The 16,551-nt window shown below is 41.3% G+C and overlaps 1 protein-coding gene across 3 annotated transcripts; it reads right to left on the bottom strand.

Annotated features, from left to right (window-relative positions):
• Positions 1 to 186: 186 nt before the first annotated feature.
• On the bottom strand, positions 187 to 16,499 carry yrk (Yes-related kinase). 3 transcript variants are annotated; one of them, XM_067613199.1, is made up of 13 exons: positions 16,353 to 16,499; positions 10,328 to 10,371; positions 9,148 to 9,391; positions 8,369 to 8,471; positions 7,460 to 7,558; positions 7,053 to 7,156; positions 6,763 to 6,912; positions 5,924 to 6,088; positions 4,258 to 4,437; positions 3,368 to 3,444; positions 3,093 to 3,246; positions 2,790 to 2,921; positions 187 to 1,506 (listed from the first exon to the last, which is right to left on the bottom strand). In XM_067613199.1, the coding sequence occupies exons 3-13, from the start codon at positions 9,383 to 9,385 to the stop codon at positions 1,298 to 1,300; spliced, it is 1,611 nt and encodes a 536-aa protein (XP_067469300.1). In that variant the 5' UTR covers positions 9,386 to 9,391; positions 10,328 to 10,371; positions 16,353 to 16,499; the 3' UTR covers positions 187 to 1,297. The 3 variants fall into 3 exon arrangements, with proteins under 3 accessions (XP_067469300.1, XP_067469302.1, XP_067469301.1); XM_067613201.1 differs by lacking the exon at positions 5,924 to 6,088 and adding an exon at positions 5,123 to 5,278; XM_067613200.1 differs by lacking the exon at positions 10,328 to 10,371 and having other exon boundaries at positions 16,353 to 16,475.
• Between the last annotated feature and the right edge of the window lie 52 nt (positions 16,500 to 16,551).

Raw genomic sequence — 16,551 nt, 5'->3', positions numbered from 1 at the left:
ACAATACAAAAATATTACATTTTGCTTGAATCACACAACAGATGAAGTAGAAATACTCCCTTCACAAGTGTCAGATGTTTACTTAAGTAAAATAAGAAGGAAACAATATGTAGATTGTGCATGTGTTTGTTTTTGTTATTATCTGTGAATAAACATACATGTTCAAATACACATGGATCAAGAGACTTGTCTTAACCAAAGATATCTGATCTTTATTACAATTACATGACAGGGGAATCTCAACATAAAGGTTACATTCTTGTCAAGAAAATACAATAAAAACACTATCTTTCCAGAGTCCACACTGACTTTCCTCCTTTATGTGTAACATTTCACCCTGCCCCTCCCAATGGATGAAAACTGTTAAACTGTTAAACTAAAACTGTTAACTAGATACACGAGTCTTTGTGATGCAGATATATCAGAGTTAAATTAAAACAACAAAAGAGAGAGTTCATTCAAAATTGTCATACAATTTATCAGACAAACAAAGACAATTCCTCACCATCTCTCTAACCGACTAACACAGAAAATGAAGGTACTTAAATCTAAAACAGCCCTTAATTTCACTAAATTAGGCACATATTGGTGGTTTGGACACAGATTTTGGATCAGTTCAACAGCCTTTTTTTTATTAAAAAACCCTGAAAAGGTTGAAAACTAGACATCTGTTCAGGTAATGTAGGAGCAGCCATCTTCTTCAATCTTACATAGATATTTGTGGAGTGTCTGAACATGATCTATTCAGACACTACACAGGTTCATGAGGTTCATTTTGACATTTTCCAACTGTTGTCTGACAACCTGTTGCGCCTGCGAGCCTTTCATATTTAACATATTTATCTCTTACTAAAGCGTTCTTCTCAGAAAAAGGAATCAAAGGACCTGAACATATATGGCAGCTGAATAGATCATGTACCAACTCGACTCCCCACACCCCAACACTACCATCTACATCTTCTTTCAGTTCCTTGTTGTCATGGTTACAGAGTAAAGCAACATTACTGCAAGGCCTGAGCAGCAGATCTCCGACTCTGCTCTTCAACATGGTTGACTGATCTGTCCCAGATGGGCTGCAGTGATCATGACCAAAAGGAGGAACCTGTCTTTAAACAATTAAACAAGGCAATCATATGTTTCTTAATATTTGTGTGCATGAGTGTGTGTCACAATGAAAGGCATGTACATGTACTACGACACGCCATTCAGTGTGTTCGTGCGTATGTTTCTATGTCTCTGTCTTTCTCCGTTTGTCCGGTTATCACTTCACATCTCTCCGGTGTGTGTGTGCGTGCGGTCACAGGTTTTCTCCAGGCTGGTACTGCGGCTCCGTGGCAGTGAAGTAATCCTCCAGGAAGGACTGCAGGTACTCGAAAGTGTGCCTCTCATCGGCCTCCCGCCTCCAGCACTGCACCATCAGTTCATGGAGTGAGGCGGGGCAGCCCGGGGCACAGGGCATTCGGTAGCCCCTCTCCACCTGCTCCAACACCTCACGGTTATTCATGCCTAAAGGGATGGAGAAGGGAGGGGAGAGGTTGAGGGTGGATCAGAGAAAGAGGGTTGGATTAAAAAGCAACACATATGATGGATATGGAGAGAATATAAAACGAGAAAGGATTTAAAAATGATAAAACTCCCAGAAATCATCAAAACAGTAGTGGTGGGAGTGACACAGTAACTCACAATGATGCCAAGATGACATATTACCACTATAAACATACTTTAAATACTGCAAGAAAATCATTCAAAAACATCTAAGCACATGTCACAATATGGCTGCAACTGGAGGAGAAAACAAACTTCCAACCTTGGCAAAATAATTTCAAAAATAGGAATCATCTTTAAATAACATTATGAACTGCTTTAGGGTTCAGAACATAATGAACATGTGTAATAAAGTGTAAAGAGTGAAGGCTCATCAGCACACAGAGCCACATGATGACGCAACATCATTCAACTATTAAACACCCGTAAACTGGCAACATGCCACAACATCTGTTTTAGGATTTAGGTGTTTATTTTATGTGCTTATTTTTAAGAGGTTTAATCTACCACACATCTGTTTTTATATTCCTTATCATGACATAGTTATTGTGGTTATTCTAACAATTTTTATTATGCTTCTGATCTTATGTGTTTTGTAAACTCTGTGAACTGTTTTATGTTGTGTGAGGCGCTGCTATCTTGACCAGGACAGTCCTGTAAAAGAGCTCATTAACCTCAGTAATTAAAGATCTCCTTTAAATGAATAAAATTATATTATAACATTATGAACAGGCAACAGTTCCACATTTAAAAAGTCTTAAAATGAAGGAATGATACAACTTGCACCTCAAATCTCTTCAGAATCGATGTCAGTGTATTGATGTTACACTATATTAAAATGAAAGTATTGTGATTTACTGCAGCATCAATTAACTCTTGAAACTACAGTAAAACCAGGAATGTTTGGGCGGGGAAACGGCATGATCTGTGTGCTAATTTGCACAGCAGGGTGGCATGTGCTTAAGACAAAGACTAAGAACTATTCTTCCCTCCTTCTCCATCTACTTTGAAGCACTGCTGCTATAAAGTCTCCAGTGGAGCTGCTCAGTGACCAACAGCGCTATGATGCTGTTTTTCTGTGTGAGAAAGTAAGTAAACTCTCTGACTCTCTGTTGTCATCTGCAACATTTTTTGATGTAGCTAGAAAATAAAATACCTAATCCTGGAGAAATGTTACTGCCAAAGATAATAAACCAGCTGCAACTAGATAAAGACATTTTGAACAGGCATGAATCATCCGGTACCTGGGTACGGCACACGTCCCTTAGTGATGAGCTCAGTTAGCAGGATGCCAAAGCTCCAGACATCTGACTTGATGGTAAAGCGTCCATATAGTGCAGCTTCTGGAGCCGTCCACTTGATGGGGAACTTCGCCCCTGAAACCATGGCAACACAGTGAAGATGCATAATCATATAATTAGGACAGGTTATGTATAAAAATATAGGCATGGAGGCAGAGACAGACAATCATCTCAGTGTACAAGCATGGCTCTCTGTCCGTGTCTCTCATACACACACACACACAAGTTACTATCACACCCCGTTACCTTGTCTGGCTGTGTACTCGTTGTCCTCAATGAGCCTAGCCAGGCCGAAGTCAGCGATCTTGCACACCAGATTGTCTCCAACAAGGATGTTGGCTGCTCGCAGGTCACGATGGATGTAGTTCATCCTCTCGATGTATGCCATTCCAGCTGCAATCTATAAACACAAAAAGAGCTGAAGGGAGTGCAAGTATGTGTGTCCTTCTAGTCTGTCAATTTGTGTCTCTATCTGTGTGTTTGTGTGTGTGTGTGTGTGTGTGTGTGTGTGTTAAACTGACCTGTGCAGCCATGTCTACCAGCTGAGGCAGTTTCAGACCCTGCCCCTCCCCATCTTTTAAGAAGTCCAGCAAACTTCCTGAAAAAGAAATCGATGACAGATCTCTTACATTTCCAGTAGTTAACACATACCTGTTGCCACATATCACACTATGTGTATCATGGCATGAAAAAAATACAGTATGTATTCAATTAAACACCTGCTAGGCTATAGATGCTTCTAAATTCATAAAGAGTGACACATTTAAGTAAATAATTGTAATTCCTTTTGCATGGACACATCTTAATTCCAACTTTTGTATCATTTGAATATTGAATTAATATTTTGCCTGCTTCCGGCCACCTCCACAGGGAGGCCCCATGTCTTAACTCTGGTCTTCCAATTTAAGAAAAGTCTCTCTGGTCACACCACCACTCTTCTGCCAAATTTCTTTTGCCTTTTTTCAAATTTTTCAAAATTAATAATTATTATCTCTGCCAAAAAGTTAATATGTTCATTAGTGTTTGTTTATCTTTTTCATGCTGAGCAGGATATCTCAAATTTGCTGACAGTTTTTAAATTGGTGGAAAAGTTACGCCACGGGGGCAACGAACAAGTGATTATTTCTTGGTACAGGTCCGGATCCAGGATGTATTTAAAGGATTTCTCAAATATATTCTGTTATTAAAATAACAAATCAGGAGGACAGCGCTGCCTTGGTAGAGATGTGCTCTCTCTCAATGATTTATAGTTTCATCAAACTACACTTCTCATTTAAAAAAAAGACACACTCTCTAGGTCCAATTTCAGAGGAGCTCTCTTTTCAGAGTCATTAAGGTCTCTATCTAACAGCAGCCATTCACACTGCACCTACAGTATGTCACAGGCGTGACAGTTTACACAGCCTGATACCTTGGCTCATGAACTCAGTGATAATGTAGATGGGCTCCTCAGACACAACAGCGTAAAGCTGCACCAGCTTGTCGTGGCGGAGTCTCTTCATGATCTGAGCCTCCTCCAGGAAGGCCTCAGGGGACATGGTTCCCGGCTTCAGAGTCTTCACTGCTACCTTGGTGGTGCCGTTCCACATGCCTGGCATACAGACAAGGGCAAGTTAATACACACACATATTACATGGACACAGACATATACATACTGTGCAAGCATACACACCTATTTTTCTGGCACACTAACAAGGGAATGTCTTTATACACAGTACATACAACATGGACACAAACACCCACACAGACACATATACTATAAATACAAAAAACAGAAAAACGAGGCACTATGTCCAGGCACAGGCAGAGGACTGTAATGAGCACACGCACACACATACACACGGTAAAAATCCTGATGCATGCAAATGATTGTTACTTTGGAGAGCATGCATGACATGAGACAGGGTGATGTTAGACGAGAGGGAGGGAGGGAGGTTTACTGGTCTTACATCAACACCAGCAGCACCTGAGTTACATGGATAGGCACAGAGCTCAGCTGGCTTCAGGGAGAAACTCTGTACGACTCAGAAACTCACACTGGGATTTAGTCAGGGAAATTGTACGACAACTTTGGCAATAAATTGGCATTAGGTGTAATTCTAAATATGCACATCCTAACATAACCTGACATAGATAAGGATAGTCAGCCACAGCCAGAGTACTATTAACAGTCTTTGCCACAGGACAGTAACGGACACTGCAGAGGACGATGCTGGACAGACAATTTTCCCTCTAAGCCCGCAGAGGGTGTCACAGGTCGGAGGTGTCAGTCTCACCCATCCACACGTCCCCGAAGCAGCCCTGCCCCAGCTTCCTTTGCATGGACAGCGTTTCCCTGGACACCTCCCAGGCGTCCCGCCCAAGGCCCATGGTGAGCGGGGTGGAGTTGGGGCAGGGCTTGGTCAGGTAATAACACAGCCCGTCATTAGTGCCTGTTAGGCGGGGGGAGGGAGGGAGGAGCAAAGGAGGGTGGAGATGTAGGAAAAGAGAAATGAAGAGGGAGGAGTGGGTGATGGAGTATGGGAGAAAAAAAGCGTAGTGATGGGTGGAAAGATGGAAGAAAGATGGGTTGGGGGGGGTGACAAAGAGATGAGGTGAGATGATGAAACATGCACATGCAAGAACAGGGGAGGAAGGGCACAGCTCTGCACACCTGGATGTAAAACACAACCTCTGTGTAATTTTTATCACATACAAGGATTTTTTTTTAAGGATTTGTTTCACGGCTGCATTATTTATTCAACACACATATTTTAAAAACTGGTCCAGACTACAGCTAACAACTACGTGTGTGTTGGCTAAGTTTATGTGGTCCAATCCACAGGTATTTTCGTTGCAGCTAAAGGCAGACACTCTGAACAACACAAACAGATAAACAGAGATTTATAGTGTATCTGTATGTGAGCACGCAGGTGTCTTTACACCAGAAATCCTTACTGATGTTCTTGTCAACTGAACACAGCCTGGACTCAGATATACTATACAGAATGTACCTTCTCCTGTTTTAATCCTTTTTTTATCCAGGTTTGCTCCCGCTGTCACCTTCCCCCCCTGCAACACAGTCCCAACAGTCCTACCCATCCAGACTTCTCCAAACTGGCCGTTGCCCAGTTTCTTAATCAGCTGGAGGGATTCACGAGGAATCTCCCACATATCCTTGGTCTTCACCGATAAATCAGCCAGCTTAGGCATGCCCCGCTTACAGCTGCCAATCAAACGGCAGCACAGTCCCGCTGCTCTCTCTGAGAGAGAGAGGAGAGACAAACAAGCAGGCAAAGGAAAAAAGGAATGAAACAAGAGAAAAAGAAAACAGAGAAAAAGCAGCAAATGCAGAGATTAAGAAAAAACAAGGCAGGTTGCTCATTTTGCAACTGACAAATAAACCAAAAACTGAAGCACAAAGACACAACGAAAATTCAGCAAAACACACTTTAAAACACACATTCTGAGAAGCAGTATCACATACAGATACAAAAAAAGCACTGATATGTAGTGGCAAAAAAGTCTTGTCAATCAAATGTGTCAAAATCTCTTTGGTTGCTTTTAATGACATCTGAAGTGCACATACTGCAGAGTGGTTGCTCTGCAGTATGTGCAGCACAAGCCACTAGAGGGCAGATTAACACTGAGAGAGAGCAGAGGAAGTGGAGGGTGTGAACCCTGTTTGTTTGACAAACTGTGAGCAAAGCTTGACAAGACACTAAAAGTCAAAGTATAAATTAAGAGGAGACAGAATGAGACTTAAATTCTCTCTTGCAGTTGAGCAGAGAACAACAATAAATCAAAACAAATTTAAGAAGAAGCTCAAACTTTGAAACAGCAAAATGAAACACAACTTCAAACAATTTCTTTACTCTGTAGAAGAAGAAAAGAGAGGACGAATCCATGTCCTTGCCCGTATGTTTACACGTTTTACCTGTGTAGTGCTCCACCAGCTGCTGCACGGTGTCAAACTGTGATCTCGTGGTGATGTAGTAGCCGCCATTGTCCAGTTTGCGGATCTTATAATGCTTGACGTGCTCTCCCTTGGTGTCGTCCCAGTCACGGATAGACAGAGAGTAAGCACCTGTAAAAAGAAGGGAGGGCAGGAGTGGAGGAAGAGTCATAGAGTGGGGGAGAGGCAAAAGTTAAAAAGAAAGTGCGTTTTGAGCAGTAAGCCTCTACTAAGTGTGTGTGCATGTACGCGCGTGTGTGTGGTCTCTTCACCTTTGGTGGTCTCGCTCTCTCGTATGAGGAAAGTTCCCCTCTGGTTGCCATGGCCAAGCAGCTGTCTCTCCGCATCCTTCCTCCCCATCTTCCCAAAATACCACCTGTCACCATGACAACAACACCCGGGTCACCACAGCAACAGCACGTATAATGCGACCTCTGCCCTGAGACTACGTGTCAATCATTGATAAACTCTTTCAGTGTAAAAAAATGGACCAAATGTCTTTTAAAAAAAGCATACAAACTCTAACATGAGTGCTGGTGTTGTAACATAGCTTTCTCTGATGTGTGTGTGTGTGTGTGTGTGTGTTTGTGTGTGTGTTTGTGTGTGTTTGTGTGTGTGTGTGTGTGTGTGTGTGTGTGTGTGTGTGTGTGTGTGTTTGTGTGTGTGTTTGTGCACTCACTCCTCAGCTTGTATGGAGTCAACAGGAGCTACGTAGTTGGAGGGGATATAACCTGAATTGCCAGTGTCCAAAGACCGAGCCTCCCACCAGTCGCCCTCTCTGCAAAACACAAATAACATGCATGATGAAAATTTGCTTGTAGACACACTGTGAGTCACATATAGTGTGTTTTGGAACATCTGGGGTTAGTGGTGTAATGTTACAGTCAGCGCGCAGTTCAGTATGTTACACAACACTCGATCTCCCCTTAACAATACAAGGTTTAATGCTTTTACAATATTTTTTAAAAAGTTGGGGAGAAAACAAATTACAAGAGCACAAAATTCCTTAATAAGTGGATTTTCATCACTCATAATTGTTACTATGTACTCTGTTATTATGCACTTTAAACTTTCTTATTTTTAGGATTCTGGCTATTTATCTTGTTCTTTCTTGTGTGCTTTGTTGAGATGTGTGTTTGTGTATGTTCTGCTGCTGGTGGATGAATGAAGTTCTTCAAATTGAATTGAACAAAACTAAACTGAAAAATAAAAGATGTCTCGTCTAGATGAGCACATGTGTGAACTTGGTTGGGGTAAATGTAAGTCCAAACCCTTTGCCCAGACAGTTTAAGCTTGTCAACATCATCAGGCAGCAGATGAGACCACACAGCGTTAATGGATGACATTTAATTGCAGCCTCTGGCGTTTAATGTATGCATACAAAAATAATTACCTTTTGGGAGTCATTTAACACTGATAATACATACATTTTGTGATTCTTGGTGCATATTGTCACATTTCTGTATCAAAATTTACTATAAAAAGCTCTATCAGAGGCATTTTTCTCAAGAAATAGCATCAACCGTTTTCCACATAAATGCAACACATCTATAAACAGGTGGATTAAAATATAGCTATTTATACTCACGTATTGTTGATGATCTGAAATTTCTCTCCTTTCTGGAAAGTGAGGTCATCTTCTGTGCGAGCATCATAGTCATACAGAGCTATAAAGAGAGTGACTCCACCACCTGCATATGTGTTCGCAAAAACACACACACACGCACATAAAAGAAGAGAAAAAGAGGAATTATCAGTTTTCAGTATTACGCTTCAGTTCATATCACCGATCTTCAACAATCATCCATTTTAAATGGTTTAAAATGTTTTAATGGTTTAATACAATGACTCGAGTAGGCCAACTGAAGAAGAATGCTTCATGTCCAAAATATATATTCAATTCGACTTGAATCCTACATATATATGGGATTTTTTTTGTGTTTTTCACTTGTTTTGCCTACTTGGACTGAGGACTGTATGGGCATACACAGACTGTGCTTGATTGACATCCGCCTTATTCTCCAATTAGTTTTGTTGCATCTGTTAGGGTGGGGGAAGTTACATTTTTGTCGTTCTTCATGGTTCATGAAGTTTGGTGACCCCATGTAACTCCACCATAGTTCTGCCCAACTTAAACCTAATTAGCCAGAAAAAGTGTAATATCATGATAATGTCATACATATCCTGATATATTGAAACAACATTGCCCTTTTTTCTTATTTTAGTGACCACAGTTATACACATTTCAAGCTGCACTTAAGGTATATTGTAAAATTAATATAAGTAATAGGATAAGACCATTTTATTTGGATCCCTTGTACACACATGTAAGCACACACACACCCACAAAGAGAGAGAAAGTCCTACTTGTTATGCCTCCGGACCGCTGGTTTGTGCTGGGGTTGGGGAAGATGGTGCTGGATGAGAAACCCTTGTTGAAGTCTGGAATGGTCTGAGTGGGGTCGGGACAGTAACGGCCCTGATTCAAGCCTGCAGAAAACCCTACATCCAAGTTGCTAGGAGACAGATCTGTAACGTCTACTGCTGCTGTTGATGTTACTACTGCTTTGGCGGACTTCTTCTGCTTGCAACAGGCACACCCCATAATAACCTGCACAGAGACAGTGTCTGTGAAAAGGTACATGCCAAAACTTTTGCAATATATAAATGTAAAGTTTTTCTTCTCTCTGCCGCTACAATGGTGATTCAAGCCATGTGCACAGTTCATAAAAGCCTGTTTTTAATGTGTTTGTTTTTAGATAACAACAAAGGTTAGTTTGGAATAAAAATAAGAAGGAATATAAAAATAAAAAAAATAGAATAACAGTCTGTTTAAAGCAATTTAGTTTTCACATCCATAAAGTAGGGGGGCTAAAAAGAGACTTTAAAAAAAAATTGAAGCAGCAGAGGCCAAGGTGTCCTGACTTTGATTCCCTAGAATGAGTCCAAAAACAAAAATACCAGATCCGACATTTCCCATAATGCTAATTTTAAAACCCTCTTTCAAACTCTACACCCACAGTTTCTATTAAAAAAGCCCAAGCTTGAGACGTACAATTGACTTGATCAGGGTTATTTTTTCAAATTACTGAAAACTCCCTCCAGTGCCACACAAGAGTAGTACTCCTCATGACGGGTAAACTGAGCTTCATGTGTAAAATCGGTGGAGTGCCCCTTTAATTACAGCAATTACTTAACAACTTAATTAATTACAGACCTGAATCTTGTGGATTACCACAAGATTCAACATGAATAAATTGAGGTTCAATCTAATTCCTGCCTACGTGAGTGAAACCCGAGACTTCAAACAGAAGCTGTTAGAAAGTGAAAGCAATAGACATCAACCAGCATGCAGGAGGTCACTGTGGTGGAAAAAAATAGAGAGAACTATGAAGAGAGAAGTAACAAACTTTAAATAAAGAACTTAACTTCCCTGAAATGGGGGGAAGAGGCAGAAGAGCGAAAGGTGGGGGTGATTGGGGGGGGTTGGTAGAGATAAAGTCAGGAAGGTGGAGAACGCAGAAGGAGAAGTTAACTTTTTCCTCACCTGATGTCTTCCTCTGTCAGATCATCTGTCAATCACCATCGCCACTAGAAAAAAAAAAAAAAAAGGGGAAAGAGAGAGAAGAGGTGAGTGACAAGGGGTGGAATGAGAGAGCGGGGCAAGAGAGGATGAGTGGCAGAGAACCAGAGAGGGGAAAGGTGGTGAAGAATGTGAGAGAAAGGCTCAAGAGCAGTAAAGCGTGAATAAAGAGACGCGTGAAGGGAGACGCAAGGAGACAGAGTTAGAGAAAAAAAATGGAGACAGCTCGAGATAAGGAAAGACAGAGAGAGAGATGTGAGGTTAGCCACTTCCCTTTTTTGCATTTCAAGTGCAAGAGGGTACTCAGTTATTCTCTGGCCAACAGCTGTATGTGTGTGTGCGTGTGTAGGTTTGTGGTGAAATAGACCTTTTCATGTCATCATCACACAGGGGTAACTGACACAAAATGACAATGACTGAAAGGTGTTTGACAAAGATCAGTGTGTCGATGTGCACATCGACACTCGTGCGACTTCCAGTTTTGAGCGAACCGCATTGTTTCAATAGAATGTGTGTTGACAAAGCAAATGCTGGAGCCAAGGACATCAAGAGGAAATAACATACAGAGAAGACTGTAAAACATTTTAATTGTGTGCACAGACGCCTGCACGCGATCCATCAAGCTAATCGAGTTGATCCATCACCTTTTTTTGCAACCTTATTTCTTCATACAGGACAAAAAAGTCTCCTGCTGGGCGACATACTCGACAGCACTCTTGAGAGTAACAGTTAAACGCTCAGTTGCCAATTTATCAGGTGAACCGAGTTAAAACAAATTTATTCAGTAAATCATATCTTCATGAAGGTTGTAATTTTTAGTTTTTGTTGAAACCGTTTTTGAGATATGTTGATTCACCTGGAGCTGAAAGGATAAGCCAATTAATCAATGAGTCGTTCAACAGAAAAATAATTGGCAAAATATTTTGCTAATTGATTCATTGTATAAGTCATTTTTCAAGCATAACTGAAAGCTCCAGCAGCTCCAAAATTGTGAGGATTTGCTGCTTTTCTTTGTCTTATGTGATAGTACACTAAATACTGACACTTGGTCAGACAAAAAGTAATTTGATCAGGAAACTGTGAGGAGAAATTTCACTATTTTTATTTTATAGACCAAACAATTACTCAAAATTAATGGATAATTAAAATAATCTTGAGATGCGGAATTAGATTCAACTTTATTGTCATTTTGGAGGCTGTAGTTTCAAAATATTTAGTCTATCTTCATTGATAAAACTGGAGTAGACAAAATATTAGAAACACCTCTAATCATAATGCAATACAAGCCAACATCACCACCAACTACAGCCTCCGAAATAACCATGAAGTTGAATTAACGGCTCTCTAAAACAGTTTCAGCTCATGACGGTAGGATTCATTGTAGGCCTGCATTAGTTTTAGCTTGGTGTACCTAACAACTGAGTGTAGTTAGAGTGAGTGGCCCTGGGATTCAAACTGGCAACCTTTCAAGCTGACTAAACTCCAGCCTGCAGCCACCCCACCTACTGAGGAATGTGAGGGAAGTCACACACAGGAAGAACAATACAGGTTATGGCAGCGAGCGACAAAAAAACAAAGGTAATTCGCTTGCATTATGAAAAAAAAAAAAACAACCCAGAGCTCCCAATGAGCAGAGTCAAGTTTGTTCCATTCGAACCACAAATTCCCCGAAATTCCTCTCAAGCTTTAAAGCAACATAAGCTATAATGGGCCTCGTCCAGGAGAGTCTGTTGCTCACCCAGAGCAAAATATGCAAAAATGTAACGTGCGCAGAAGCTCGCACGCACGTACACACTCATTCACTATCAGGTCAGCCATCAGGAGAGCTACAGGAAGTGAGCACTGTTAGAGTTTCCTGTCCACCCCTCTGATGGCTCCCCCCTTTTCCTGGAAACTGAGGACAGAGTCCATCCACACACACACACACACACACACACACACACACACACACACACACGAACACATGCACAAAGCAGCTGCAGTGCCACAAACACTCCAACACACACGACTCTTCCTCTCTGTTGCTGTTTTTCTCCTCTCGTGTTCTCCCTCCTCCCTGCCAACACCCCTCCAACAATAACCTTTCATTTTCCCTCTATCCGCCCGTCCACCGCACCTGATCTGCTGCTTTTCTTTCCTCTCTGTGATAAACCTCAGAAAGGAGAAGTGACAGGGTGTGAAGAAGGCCTCTTTCCTTTCAACCTAATCTGTCATCTGCCCTTTTCTCTCATCTCTTCTTTCTCTCTGAGATTCCAAGATTGGCAGATGACCACAGACAGGATTGGCGCAATAACAAGGATATGTATTCAGAAACACACACACATACACACACACACACGTAGACAGGTACAGTCACTATTGCTCCATTGAGTTCCTGTTGACCAAACCTTTTCTCTCTAGCTCGCTTGTCTTCCTCTCCGCGCACAGAAACTGTAATACTACATAAATAACACTTAATAATTGTGTGGAAATTAGATGTTTACATAAGAAATTTTTAAAAAAACACATTTTAACATTTACGTCACTGGACAAAGGCTGCGCCGAGCAAGTATGCACAGCGAGATAAAAATAAAAGAATTACTGGTATACAACTTGTTACTTCACCACATGAATACTTATCACATCAGAGTAATTTAAGAACTGCGAGTTCCTCTTTGCCAGCTGAAACCAAGTAACGAAAATGAGATGCATATACACACACAAATGTAAAGCACTCAATATAGGACGACTTAAAACAGAAATTCCCCTTCTTTTAAATGTCATAAGTTTGAAATTATATCCTCTAGTGATATCTTTGCTAACATAAAGATAAAATGAATGGGCTTCTGGTGTTGCAGCTTATACACTGACTGTCACTTGTAACTGTATTGATTGATATATTTCCAATTGAAAAACCGTGCATGTGGTGCAACAATCCTAACAGAAAACAAAGACTTTATAAAGTATTTCCTGTTTGCTGTTTTCAAAACTGAACTTCTCTTCACAGACTGACTGTTGACCATCACTGCTGACTGAAATAATTTTAATACTCTGTGAAACAAACGCGACTTCCTCTGGTGGGCAGGAGTGTGGTGTTAGCTTGCGATAAGTCTGTCTGCAACAACAAGCCCCTTTTATAGAATAGAATAACACTTTGTGTTTATTAGACATTAGCTAAGCATTCGTGTTCATGTCTGCCAGTTTTTAAGATGAGGTTATTGTGTAAGGTTGGTTCGCCTAAATTTTTTTTAAAAATTTTGTTTTTATGCAAATAGTTTGGGTTTTGAAATATCCACCAACACAATACAATGGAGGTGAATTGAATTTTGTAATCAGCAGACGTTGCTGTCAGTAGTATTCACTCGAAATACTGTCTACTGAAGAAATAGTGCCTGCAAAAAGTCCAGAGTGACGTGGACACATTTTAAGACATCAAGTTTCCGCAAGTTTACTACACAACTAAGTTGGTGAAATGAATCTCTAACAGCTGTAACAATACATCACATATGACGCCAGTGCATGTTGCTGTTGAAATTCTTACATGTAATATTTTAATAGTTTAAGTACCATAAAAGAAATTCACTTGGCCTCCTTTGTGTTGAGCTGAAAGCAGAAATCTTAGAGACTAATGTGTTAAAATCTGGACAAATGAAACCAAAACTATCTGTGTGGTTTGGTTTTATGCTCTTTTGAGATTTGAGTGACCCTCTCTCTGAGAAAAACATATCACAGAAGAGTAAAATGAAGGATATTAGTACACAATATAAGGAAGCAAATAAATTCTGGCCTACAAAGCATCAGTTTAAATTCTGCGCACTCTTATAAAATCACAATAACATCACCCTCGTCGTCGTCACACTCACAAACACCCGAATCCAAGTGACACACCCTTTCCTGCACAGTGGACTGCAGATAAGCGCTCCCTGCGGGGGAATTCACCGCGAGAACACAAACACACACACACACACACACACACAAATATATGCACACGATTGTTCGGATCTGTTGAGTTTCTGTGCTTTTCACTCAAGATCTCCTCTCTCCTCTTTACTTCTCATCTCTTGTTTCTACAGCTCTTACCTTTCTTTTCTCACCCTTTGCACGCCTGTCTTTCTGCCTGACTCTGACTCTCACATTTTGCAGGAAGCCCCACAGGATGCAGAGTGTGAGTGGGGCAGGGATGATAGGACAATGGGAAGCAGGCTGTCACCAAACCCTCACACACATAGCATACACACTCGTAGAGCGCATAACACAGAAAGGAGAGGGATAGAAACTGGAGGGAAGGAGGAGGAGGGGGGGGGGGGATGGAAAAGTAAGGTGGCTCGGTCATCAGGACGTCCTGTTTCCACATGATGTCGTCATGTCCTCCAGATACAGACTGAGGAGGCTTTTAGGATTTCATACATCAACTTTTACATGAAGTGAGTTACTGAAGTTAAACACTTTCTAAAACATCAGGGGGGTTAAAGGACCAACAGGAAGCAGAGGTCAAGCTAAAAAAAATAGAAGGTGATAGAGTCATCTGACCATCCAACATCAGGCTTTTTAAGGTTGCTGCTCATCTTGGACGAACGTTCAACTGTCACAACCCTCAGCTGCTTGGTGGGAAAGCTGTGTGATGGTCCATTACTACCCCCCCCAACACACACACACACACACTAAAAACCCTAACCACGCCTCCTTCCTTCCTGCTTAGCCCCGAGGCTAAAGACAGGAACTGACCTCGTAAAGAAACAGGAAGTGATGAAGTCCGGCCTTGGACAGCCTAATCGCGTTTCCCCCCCCATCCGACCCTCAAAATTCCACGACTACTCCATCTTAACGCAGACACACGAGAATCCCATCCCTTGAAATGAGTGGTGAGACAAATTCTGACCACAGAGGATGGAGATGTCATTATGTAACCTCCACCTATAGACGATGATGACGGAGTGACCACCTAAATCAACTGGAGCCTGTTAGAGCCGCAGAAACACCTCAGACAGATGGACATGTTGAGGATACATGCAGCCCTGCCTTTTCCTCAAGGTGGCTTCCTGTAGGCGTGTTGCCAAATAAATCAAAGTCACATTAACTAAAGGAAAATGCTGCTTCTGACGCAAATATTTTACATAGTCTGATAGGTATGAACTTTTAATCCTATAGTGAAAAGTTTAATGTTTTTATTGATCTATCGCAGATTTGACAAATGTGCAGCGCACTTACAGACAAGAAAATTCACTTGATCCCACATCATCCAGTCAACTTTACCCACAGATCCTCCCAGATCCCACAGATCCAGATCCTACAAGTTACTGTTTGACCTTTTGACCCTTTTGATGAAACATCTGTTACTACGACTATACAACTAATAGGCCAAATCAATAACTAAAGGGTCTTTGACGTGAAGAAATCAACTTATGACTAGCTTCTCTGGTGATTTCTACTCTTTTTGTATTGCAATAGTGGCATTTCAATTTCCAAATATCATCATTTGTGGTCTCCCCTCCAGCAGTAAGGTGGAAGTATTAGTGGCCACACTTGATAAGCTACTTCTCAGAAGCGACCCAAACTTCCTTTTATTTACTGCTGAAACAGTGTACACTCCAAAATTACCCAATTGTCACACCGAAATCAACAGTTGTCACTGTTAAACCGGAAGAAAAAAAAGCTGAGGGCATTGAGGTGGTGGTGGGCTGCTAAAAAAATAGTCATGTAGGTCAGTTTGGTACTTTCAGTGTCTCTTTACCTACTCTGTTCAGTCTACAGTCGTCTTTTTCAGTCTCACAACAGAAACGTTACCTATGGGCTACTTCCTCCACACATACAGAAGAATAAAGAAGTTAATTTAACAGGCGATGTAAGAAAAATACTTTCCTATATTTCATGTATTATTCAAGAGATTCCCTCTATCAGCTGAGTAAGTCATCAGCTGTCCCACAAAAACAACAAACTAACCATCAATCTTGACTCATTTTAAATATTTAAATATTACATTTTTAGTTAGTATATTACAGAGCAGACGTACCGGGCATGAAATTCGTCGTTATCCCTGTCAGTGCCGGAGGTGTCAGAGGTGTCCGGTGGCTCGCGGGGTGCACGGAGAAAAACCGGCGCGCTGCTGGGCTGAGCAAATGAGAAGACGCGAGCGGAAGCCTTGGCGAATGGACGAGTGGCGCGCGCGCGCAGTGAGTCCACCCCAGAGAGCACGCGCACAAAGAAGACTT

This window comes from Thunnus thynnus, chromosome 15, assembly GCF_963924715.1.
Source record: "Thunnus thynnus chromosome 15, fThuThy2.1, whole genome shotgun sequence".
NCBI lineage: Eukaryota > Metazoa > Chordata > Actinopteri > Scombriformes > Scombridae > Thunnus > Thunnus thynnus.
This window is presented reverse-complemented; position numbering and strand designations above follow the sequence as displayed.